The 11,216-nt window shown below is 36.9% G+C and overlaps 1 protein-coding gene across 2 annotated transcripts in view; it reads right to left on the bottom strand.

Annotated features, from left to right (window-relative positions):
• Positions 1 to 581: 581 nt before the first annotated feature.
• The window catches only part of LOC121866298 (zinc finger and BTB domain-containing protein 44-like), a 29,646-nt gene continuing 19,011 nt past the window's right edge, over positions 582 to 11,216 (bottom strand). For both annotated transcript variants that reach the window (XM_042365910.1, XM_042365919.1), the window contains one exon: positions 582 to 2,725. In XM_042365910.1, coding sequence (XP_042221844.1) covers positions 2,465 to 2,725 — 261 coding nt within the window. In that variant the 3' untranslated portion in view covers positions 582 to 2,464. The remainder of the gene's footprint in view (positions 2,726 to 11,216) is intronic.

Here is an 11,216-nt window from a genome sequence, read left to right as displayed (position 1 = left end):
TGCAGGGCCTCTTTGTCAAACTCCCCAAAGTCCATATAAGTCCATATCCTCACCATAATTATCACTATCACTGACTTGGGCCGGCTGTGGTGGGGGGGGGGTGAAGAACTGGTAATGTTTTGATGACTGGGCGACCTTGTGCGCACCATGTTCGCGCAGCTTACACAACATGGCGGATGGCGGGAGGTTTGGATCCAAAAATGGCGCGGCTCGCCAGCCGCTCTCCGCGTAAAGGGGTACACGCACCGCGGAATGTGAGCATCCTGGGTTCCGGCAGGGCACCGCGTAAACGCGGAATGTGGGACCGCGTAAAGTGAGGGTTAACTGTATTTTGTAAAATTAAATATGATGACAAGATCTGCACATTAATATGAATCTAGATTAATTTTTATGAAATTTATGAAACAAAGATATATACTGTATAACCAACAATAACATCAAAACTCACTGGTATAAATCTTTCAACACATAAGTGAAGAAAGTTATTATCACATATTTATAAATAGGTAAGTGGACTCATAAGCTTAGGTATGATGGGCACTGACAACGTGATCACTGAGAATGAACCAATGCAATATAAAAAAAAAAAAAAAAATAAATGATGAACAATTGCAACTGTCTAAATCAATGGTGTACAGTACAACCTCGGAAATCTGGCACTGCTGGGACCAAGACCATGTCCTATTTGTAAATTTTTATGCTTTTTGAACATGGTCATTCCCCTCTCCCCCTAGAAATCATGAATCATTTCTATGGTGGTGTTTCAGAGACAATATACTGTACAGCTTAGTATAGTGTACAGTTATAAAGCAAAGTTTTCAATCACACACACACAGCAACATACCCTTGTGGCTTCCAGGCCTGATGGCTCCCGGTCACCATCACAAAGTCTCTCCATGTCTCTCTCTCCTCTCTGCAGTCTCCATTCAATTTTCATCATTCATGCAGAACAAGAGGGCATCTTTCTTGATGTTATCCTGCCACCTCTTTCTAGGTCTTCCTCTTGGTCTTCTTCCTTCAGGTCTTCTAAGCATTGCTATTTTGGGAAGCCCGTTGTCCTCCATTCTGGTGACAGGGCCTCAATCATGTCACCATTATTATGCTGTTTTCACTGGTTTTCTTCATATTCAAATATTGAGCCCAAAATTCTTCATGGATTTTAAAATATTTGGTCAATGTCCATACCTCGCAACCAAACATAACAACTGGTTTGATTATTGTGGTGTATACAGTACAGGTATCTTTATTTTGTTTTTCTAGATTCAGTTCTTTTGCTTAAGATTTCCTTCAGATTTCAGTATCTCGTGTGACCACCTTCTGTCAACTTGTCCAAAACCTGCATCATGATGTGAATGTAGCGGCCAAATATTTTAACTTGACAATTTCTTGATTCTCTTCTGATCCTGTCATTCCAGCTTCTCTGTTCACCTTCAACATTTTTTTTTAATGTACTGTATCTTTGTTGATCTTAACCAGTAGCTTAGGATCCCTCATATACTGTGCCCAAAAATGGAATGCAAAGAACATTAAACCTTGAAAGATGATGGCTGCTCTTTAAGGGTTAAGGCCAAATTCTTTCTGAAGTTGCTTTGAAAGGTATTATTAAGTCCGTCAAATAGCCTCCAATATTTGTGACAACATTAATACAGTCAGCACAGGGAACAAAAGTGATGGTTTAATTATGGTCTTGATAAGTTGGCTGTACTTCCTTCACTCTCTAAGGTACTGTACAGTCCTTCACTCTCTGCCTTTTCTGAATGCAAGCTTTAAGAGAAGGGAAGGCAGGCTACACCTCTGTTTTAAACCATTTTCTACTTTTATAAAGACACTGTGTTATTTTTGTAATGAAATTCCACTTAACACCTGTGAACCACTAAGCAAGAACATTTATAATTCCTAAAATATTGCACTAATGGGCTGATGCCTCCCTTACTGAGAAGTGAACCAATCTGTCATGCTCAATGTGTTCCCATGCATTAATCTAATTCCCTTCCCTGCTCATGATGTATAATAACAAAAAAAGGTTACATGACTGGCCATGAGAGTTGTCACACACACATACATGTGTATTTTATAATTAAACTATCACTATATTTTGTAATTGTATTATACATTTGTAAACAACTAAACTGGGAAAAATAGATGAGAAAATGATCAATGCTGTATTTTGAATACTGATCCAAGACAAGTGTTATATGGTACAGTACTCCACAAAATCAGGAAGCAAACACTTACTGTACACACGCAATATAAAGTGATGAATGCTTACAATGAAAGTGAGGTTGGTAGGGAGTCCAAGTTAGTGTACCATTTATTATTTTTTGCATTTGTTATTATTTTTCAAAGGTGCCAGTTTTCAGAGACTTCTGGACAACTGATTTCCAGATTTCCGAGGTTCTACCCTGTACTGTAAATGCATTACTGAACTAATGCAACCTTTTAAAAATAATTCTGTACTACAGTATTATGTGTTAACTGATGAATGTTTGCTCATGCAGTGCCTATTTACCACACTTTTACGACTAGAACGAAATGGGCAAAATTCACAGGAAAACGGCTTCTCCCCAGAATGTCTACGACAATGTCTAATGAAGACAGAATGCCAGGGAGTGGAATAATTACATTGTCCACAGCGATGCATCTTCTTCTCAGAGTAGAGGTGGGCCAGAGCTTTTGGTGGTCTCCCTGGGCCACGATACAATGCATTACTGTTATTCTGTATCATCTGTAAAAAAAAAAAAAAAAAAAAACTTATCAAAACACTTAACATTGTAAACTAATGTACTGGACTTAGAATCAACAAGGCCACAAGTGGCATTGTTTAAAAAGTGAGAATCAAGCCCCTAAAGTTTTTCGCTTGTCACTCCACAACCAATAAAGATATCGAAGTGGGGTTTGTTTTATTTTGAAGATATTTGTTGAAAAAGTTTTGTGTATGAGTGTCATGCATCACGGCCCATGTGCCCCAGATGCACGCCCATTGGCCGAAACGGGTCCACTTGCTGTGCCATTGGCTCAGCTGGGAGGTGTGGCGGGAGACGCGCGCCTGTTGTTTGCTACTATGTGAGTCAAAGGGAGGTGGTGTTGTATGGTGAGACTTGTGTCCTTGTGTAAAGAATGCATGTTGAACACGGTCCGTTTAGGTACACCAATGTATTTCAGTGCTTTTTTGACCATGTGAGAGGTAGTAGGCAGCTACCAAACAGGGAGGTACTACTGCCTGGGAAAATATTGGAAGCATAATGTATTATCTAATGGTAGACCCTGCTGCCATATGGCATCCAAAAAATTGTGACCAAGTCCCAGGTTGCTGATCTGACTTTTTGCCTCATTTACACACAATTGCAGGGTTTCAATTATTTCTCTTATTTTGACAACACACAATACATATATATCATTTCTCACTATTAATCTTTTGTCATTTTTGTATTTATGGTTCTTTATTATTATTATTATTATTATTATTATTATTATTATTATTATTATTATTATTATTATTATCAGTGTTGTTATTATTTGTATTTTTATTTTATTTTTAATTTTGTACATGTATTTTATTTTAATTTTTTTTATTTACTATGAACTAATTATTATTATTATTATTATTAATATTATAACATTTTTGCCCCCCAGGCCCCGATGTGGGTCAGTGACCTGTGCCCAGTGGGCAAATCCCTCCCCCTCCCCCAAAAAAAAACTGCAAATCTAAGCTCCACAAGAGAGATTTCATCTTAGAGAATATGTTGGTACTGTACCAATAATTCCATTTCCCACATGGTAACAGTTGCGGCCTTGTGCTTCTGAGGCCCTCATTTATTATAAAAAAAAAGAAAAAAAAAGTTTTTGTGATAAAGACCAGAATGTGACATCTAGCTTTGTACCTGCATATGTATATGCCCTGCATTAACTCGCCAGGCCAACATACAGGCAATTAAAACATCTAATAATCACTAAAATACGTAATATTAGGACACATCGCTACCTGGCATTTAATTGCAATTCTCAAAACCCCCTTCCTCACCCGCCAGCACATGCATCACTGTTATCATCTCTTGCCCCAGAGCGAGCAGTAAGTAAATGTCAACTCTCGAGGAGTGGAGATGGGTGGGTTGTCAACTCCTTGTGCGTGTTTTAATATTCTAAGTACTGTATTATTAATGATTTGTATCGTTCATTTCACATATATAAACATTAATTTAATCAAATACATATTCAGTAATAAACAATATTGAATCTTTTGTACATACTCTTAAGATAAATGACTATGTTTCCTTGGGTGTGCACGTATACATTGGCGTTCCACTATCAGTCTCACTTTTTCTTTAATATCAGTGGTTACTTCTACTGTACATTAAATAACATTAATTAAAACATGCATATTTTTTACATTAATTTTACTACAACAACAACCAGGGTCTTATTTTCTTCAGTTTCTGGTGGATAACTAACATTATGGGTGTAAACACTGACAACAATGCCGTCTATTATCCTCTTGTGTGTTTTGATATTCTACTTATTATTAACGAATTGTATTGTTCATTTCGCATCTATAAAGATTAATTCAATCAAATACATATTCAGTAATAAACAATAATGAATCTTTCTTACATATTCTTAAAAAGATAAATGACGCGGTATCCTTAAATGCGCACATATATGTTGGCATTCCCAATCCATTGTTTTTTTCTTTTATTGTTCCAAATATTAACATTAAATAACATTACTTAAAACATATACAGGTTGTACCTCTCTAGTCCGACATTCTGTGGTCCGGAAACTCCAGTGGTCCGGAACGATTTTAGTTTGCCCAATAGGTACAGTAGATAGGCAGTTTTTTTTTTTTTTTATCTGAATTATTATTATTATTACAGGAGTATTAAATTTTTGCCCCTCAGGCCCCAATGTGGGTCAGTGACCCATGCCCGGGTGGGCTAATCCCCGTAAAAAACAACAACAACAACAAAGCCGCGGGAAATTAAGGTTTGTTTACATCTGGCAGTTCGGCTGCTCTCTCTCTCTCTCTGCTTGTCTATACAGAGTATACAACATTTTACCCTTCAATATATATGAGCAGCAAATAAGTGTTACTTTCATATTCTTTTGTAGAGTAATGGCGATATGTTTTCACATGTGCGCACCTTCATACGCGCAGTCTCACTTTTTTTTACCATTAATGGTTAGCTACTTATATTGTTCCATTTATTAACATTAAATAACGTTACAGGTACTTCAAACAACCATATTCATTTTTTTACATTAATTTTACTACAGGCTACAATCAGGGTCTTATTTTCTTCAGTTTTATATATAGAACCAATCAGTCACTGGTTTTGTAAGCTTTAACATAAACAATGCCGGCAGCCGTCTCGTCTCCTCTAATATTCCATGTATTATTAATAAATTGTATTGTTAATTTTGCACACACACATTAATTCAATAAAAACAAATTCAGAAACATTAATTAAAATATATATGAACAGTAAATAAGTGTTGCTTTCATATTCTTATGTAAAGTAATAACAATATGTTTTCACATGTGCGCACTTACATACGCGATCTCTCTTTTTTCTTTACCATTATCGTTAGCTACTTCTATTGTTCCATTTATTAACATTATATAACATTACTTAAAACAACCATATTAATTTTACTACAGCTACAACCAAGGTCTTATTTTCTTCAGTTTTATATGTAGAACCAGTCAGTCACTGGCTTTGTAATCAACGATAACAATGCTATGTCATTTCCTCGTGTGTTTTAATATTCTACGCATTATTAATGACTTGTATTGCTCATTTTGCACACATAAACATTAATTCAATCAAAAAGACTTTTAGTAATAAACAATAATGAATCCTTTGTACATAAGAGAAATGACACTGTTTACACGATTGTGCAAGTCGTTTGAACGTTGGTGGGCCGTTCAAACCCGTCGAAATTCGAGTTTCCACTGTCAAAATTTTTAATTGTTTTTTTTTGTGTTGAAATAGAAAACGTCGAATTAAAAACTAGCGAAATTTGAGAAGCTACTGTACGACATTTAACCCTTCAATATGTCTTCAAGGAGACCATGAAGCAGAGAAAGTGGTGCTAGTGCTTCCAAGCGTAAGCACAAGTCACTATCTATCCAGGAAAAGGGTGAATTTCCATGGTCCGGAAATTTCCATGGTCCGGCACCGGTCAGGTCCCGAGGTTGCCGGCCTTGAGAGGTACAACCTGTATATTCGTTTTTTTTAGATTAATTTTTCTACAGCTACAACCAGGGTCTTATTTTCTTAATTTTCTCGGGTAGAACTATCGTTTTGGACTCCGGCTGTAAACACAAACGAAAACAATGGCGTCCCATCTCCTCTTGTGTACCATATTATTATTCATTTATATTGTATAAGGTGCATTCAGAAACATTATTTAAAGAATATAGTTTGCAATTTTCATTAATTGTATTGTTTTGGGGGAAAAAGAGGGTAAAATGCCACACAAAAGATATGAAAAAGTCACACTTGGGAACGCATCTCATTATTATTGCTTTATTTTAATGGTAATTAATGATTCGTGATACGATGATTCACCTTACACTGCAATATTGGAGGACACATTACCGTCGTTATTCGAGGCTTTACTGTACTCAAAATATTGTACTAAATGATTACTAAAATGTTTGTCTAGAGCAAACTACTGGATAGCATGTTTATATTCAAATTAATCACTATCTTATAAAAATTCCAGCAACGTAAATTATATTCTCCTAGGTCATTTGTGACATAAAAAAAAAAAAATCAATATAAAGGATATGAATAAACAAATAAATACTTCACCAGACCTTTGAGCCGACTGTCAAACATGTCAGTGTCACCTCCCCTTCCTCCCGTCCCCCTCCCAGCCAGGGTTTGGTGGTTTTAGGCTTACAGTTTTTATTTTAGATATTATCACAGACTAAATTTAGGAGAATATAATTTGCATTGCTAGAATCCTTGCAAGAAAGTGAATAATTTGAATATAAACGTCATATATATTGCACAAGAGATAAAAATTTTAGCCACTTGTAATAAAATAAATTAGAACATGTCAGTTCAGTGGCATTTTATAAAAGAAAAACTTAAAGTCACTCTTAAGGACAGATAAATAAATAAGCACTAGACCTTGGCATCAACTGTCAAACATATTCCCCCCCCCCCATCTTTCCATCAGCTGATCACTAGTAAACAGACCATTTCACGTCCCATAATTTTAGCTGTGTTGATTTATGATTGTTTGTTTTAACATAATACTACAAAAAACAATGTTTTGTTTATTCTAGGAGATGGGCTGAGGTGCATCTGGGTAGACTCTCAGTCTTTTTAGTATTTTGTTTCTGTCAAGTACCAAACTAAATTACTCCATTGAAACAACACTTCGATTTAGTGCGAATTCGGTTTAAAGCGACCTCTCTTGGAACGTATCTCATGTTATATCGACTTTCTACTGTAATACATGGGGAATTACATTTTCTTCCAAGGATAATCAATATGACTCATTACAACGATATTTCAGTATCTCAATTTAATATCCATTCATATTAATACTTCCTATTGTTCTTATGATTCACCAGTGAGACAATCCTAAATGACTAACTCACTATATAATACACCTCTCCCTTCTCTTATCTCAATTGCCCTCAGCTCACTGAACTCTGCTCCTTGATCAAGCTAAGATTCAGTTCAGAGCACTAATAATCATCATCAAGGTCAGGGCATTTGTTCTGCCATGATAGAAATCAGTGTGATCATACTCTATTGGCGGCCATGACAGAGTTCAGTGCGCTCGTAGCCTTAGGATATTTTCAGGGATCACCGAGTTCTCTATTTGTTGCCAACCAGGTTGCACAGACATCACTGCTTCAACTAATCATTCTTGAGCAATGATGCTTGAGTAAGCATCAAGTCACCCAGCAGGGTTGACAGTGCGGAGCAGCTACCTTAGCGCTCTGTTGGCCAACATCGCTCACCATTACTCTAGCGAGGTGTATTGGGCTGAGAAATCCCACCATCTGAGTGGTTCTCATGTAACCCATGGCTGATGATACAAAGTTCATCCCAACATAACTCTAGATTGCTAGTAAGACCAAAAGTTCAGCATCCAGAAGGATCACTAAGACTAGCCGCTTCACCAAAGTCCGCCGGGAAGGGCTGAACCCACTACTGAGGACATGAATAAAATAGAGTTATGAAGAGAAAAACTCAATTCTGGCTTGAATGCTAAGAGTAATCATAAAACCCAGGGAGGAGGAAAAATCACATCCCATGGGATGGGAGCCCTACCGGGAAGAGGATGGAATGGCCACATTCGCCATGGTAACTCATCACAACACTTGCACAGTAAAAGTTGGGGGGGGAAAAAAAAAAAAAAAAAAAAAAAGTGAAGATGAGAATGGAATGGCTAAAAAACAAACGTCATTCACAAAGTGACTTGAAAACAGAGAATTATTAGGCACTAAACTTCGACCGTCTTCCCCAGTAAAAGACGGGCAGCAGTCGCCATGATTGACCAAGCTGTATAAAACTACCCCAAATACAAAATCTGAGACACTTCACCAAAACTAAAGCCACACAATTTGCTCACCGTGATAAGATGTATAATTACCGAAGGTAAATTCCTCGTGGCACTTAAAATTCCAGCAATCACAACACAAAATAGTGGAGCCTTCTATGAGCATGTTTACTGCTGAGTCGCCAGGCAAGAAATATGATAACAGTGATGCATGTGCTGGCAGGTGAGGAAGGGGGTTTTGAGAATTGCAATTACTGTACAGTGGTCCCTCGGTTAACGAACAGAATTCAATCCAAAAGGTTGTTCGTTAATCGAAAATTTCGTTAACCGAAACCATTGTTTCAATGGGATTTTGGGTAATTGGTTCCAGCTCACCGAAAATTACATACAAAGTAAAAAAAAAAAATGCAGTAAAGTACATTTACTTTGAGGTGTGTATGTAGAAGGCTCCTGATTGATGATGATGGGAATTAGAAGTGGGGGTGGAGGAGAAGGGAGAAGAGAAGGAAGTGGGGGTGGAAGAGAAATCACTCCATGCTTGATGCCGTCATTTCACCCATAAAATTTTAAGTTCAATAAGTGTAATTCAAGATTATTTTCTTTAAATCAACACTGCAATGCACTATATATTGTCAAGATGTTAAATAAATTTCAGAATGACCAATAATTGTACTGTAAAAACATAAAAATACTCTGTGTTCAAGAGACCCACAAGCAAGATGTTTCCTCCACTGAACAGAGATACAAACTGAGGCCTTGGTGGGTGAGTGAAGTGGCTGTTGGGTGCACCAAAAACTAGTTCCCTGTACTGCACTTATGTTAAATAAGTGTTAAAATGACTAAAAATTTTAATATAAAACTTGGAAAATTAGTGAATAGTACAATCTTCTTGATATTTACTCCAATTTTAATGAATGCAAGCCCTAAAACCGATTTCTGTATTGGCGGACTAATCTTCCAGCTGGAGAGCAAGCCAAAGCATGTCGAAACATTTTCGTAAGAATTTCGTTAACCGAGGGACCACTGTAAATGCCAGGTAGTGACGTGTCATAATATTACGTATTTTAACAATTATTTGATGTTATAATTGCCTGTATGTTGGCCTGGTGAGTTAATGCAAGGCATATACATATGCAGGTCAAAGCTTTTATGTCGCATTCTGGATTGAACAAAAAACATGTGACGGAAAATAACAAAAATGATCTACATTGAAAATTAAATGCATCATGCAGCTTGTGAACTTTCAAAGAATAATCATGAAATATATAGAGGTGCATACGAGAAATTTTAATAATATTTTACACATATTTCTGGCTATCAAACTGTAAAATCGAAATAAACTTGATGCAGGATCCCTCAAGCTTTTCGCATACATTTCTACAAATCAGTTATATAAGCAAGAGGTAACTGCTTCCCCCTGTAACTGCTGTTAACATGTGTAAAATTTGTAATTTTTTGCACAGCTGTAGATGTAATGGTACCTCACCTAACTATTAGTAATAGGGCTCCCTTTGAATGAGCTCTAATACAGTAATACTCCTGTACAGTACAGTCATATCTCCGTTAGCAGGAACAATTGGTGCAGAGCACTTCCGGGAATGAGAGATTTCTGGGTAACGAGACTACTCTCTCAAAGCTGGAAAATAAATCCCTCATCCCCGGAATTTTCCGGGTAACAGAAAATTTTTCTCTGAATTTCCAGAAAATGCGCCTGATTTTCATCTCTCAAACTCGCAAAATTACTTCCCCATCCCCAAAATTTTCCAGAAAATGTGCCCCTCAGAAAATCGTTCCCAAAGCCAAAATTTTCTGGGATTCCGGCTAACGGAGATATTACTGATCTACATTAGCCAGAATCCCTCTTAACCGGAACTCTCCAAAAGCCGGAATTGAAATTTTCTTGGAAAAACATTCCCAAAGACAGAATTTACTGGGAAATTCCAGCTTTGGGAATGATTTTCTGAGGGGCACATCTGGAAATTCCAAGAATAATTTCCTGGTACCTGGAAAATTCCGGGGGTGGGGGATTTTTTCCCCAAGATTGAGAGATGCAAATCAGGCACATTTTCCAGCACCAACAAAATTCTGGGAATAGGGAATTTTTTTCCTGCTTTGAGAGATTACATAATGCATCATTCTAAAAAATTCCGAGAAAATTCCAGGGATAGGGGATTTCTTTCTGGGTTCAAGAGATGATGTAATGCACAATGGATGAGTTGACGGTTCTGGGTAAACACAAGAAATACACTGCCACGTTCGTAGAGTGATGCGGTACAGTAGATCGTCGATATAACGTGAGATACGTTCCAAGAGTGGTTGCTTTAAACAGAATTCGCACTAAATCGAAGTGTTGTTTCAATGGAATAATTTAGTTTGGTACTTGAGAGAAACAAAATACTAAAAAGACAAAGAGTCTACCCAGATGCACCTCAGCCCATCTCCTAGAATAAACAAAACATTGTTTTTTGTAGTATTATGTTAAAACAAACAATAATTAATCAACACAGCTAAAATTATGGGACGTGAAATGGTCTTATTTACTAGTGATCAGCTCATGTGAAGATTGGGGTGGGAGGGAGGTGAGGTGATACGTTTGACAGTTGATGCCAAGGTCTAGTGCTTATTTATTTATCTGTCCTTAAGAGTGACTTTAAGTTTTTCTCTTATAAAATGTCACTGAACTGACATGT

The sequence above is a fragment of the Homarus americanus genome, unplaced genomic scaffold (assembly GCF_018991925.1).
Source record: "Homarus americanus isolate GMGI-L3 unplaced genomic scaffold, GMGI_Hamer_2.0 scaffold32583, whole genome shotgun sequence".
NCBI classification, from domain to species: domain Eukaryota; kingdom Metazoa; phylum Arthropoda; class Malacostraca; order Decapoda; family Nephropidae; genus Homarus; species Homarus americanus.
Note: the sequence above shows the minus strand (reverse complement) of the source record. Positions and strands in the feature narration are given on the sequence as shown.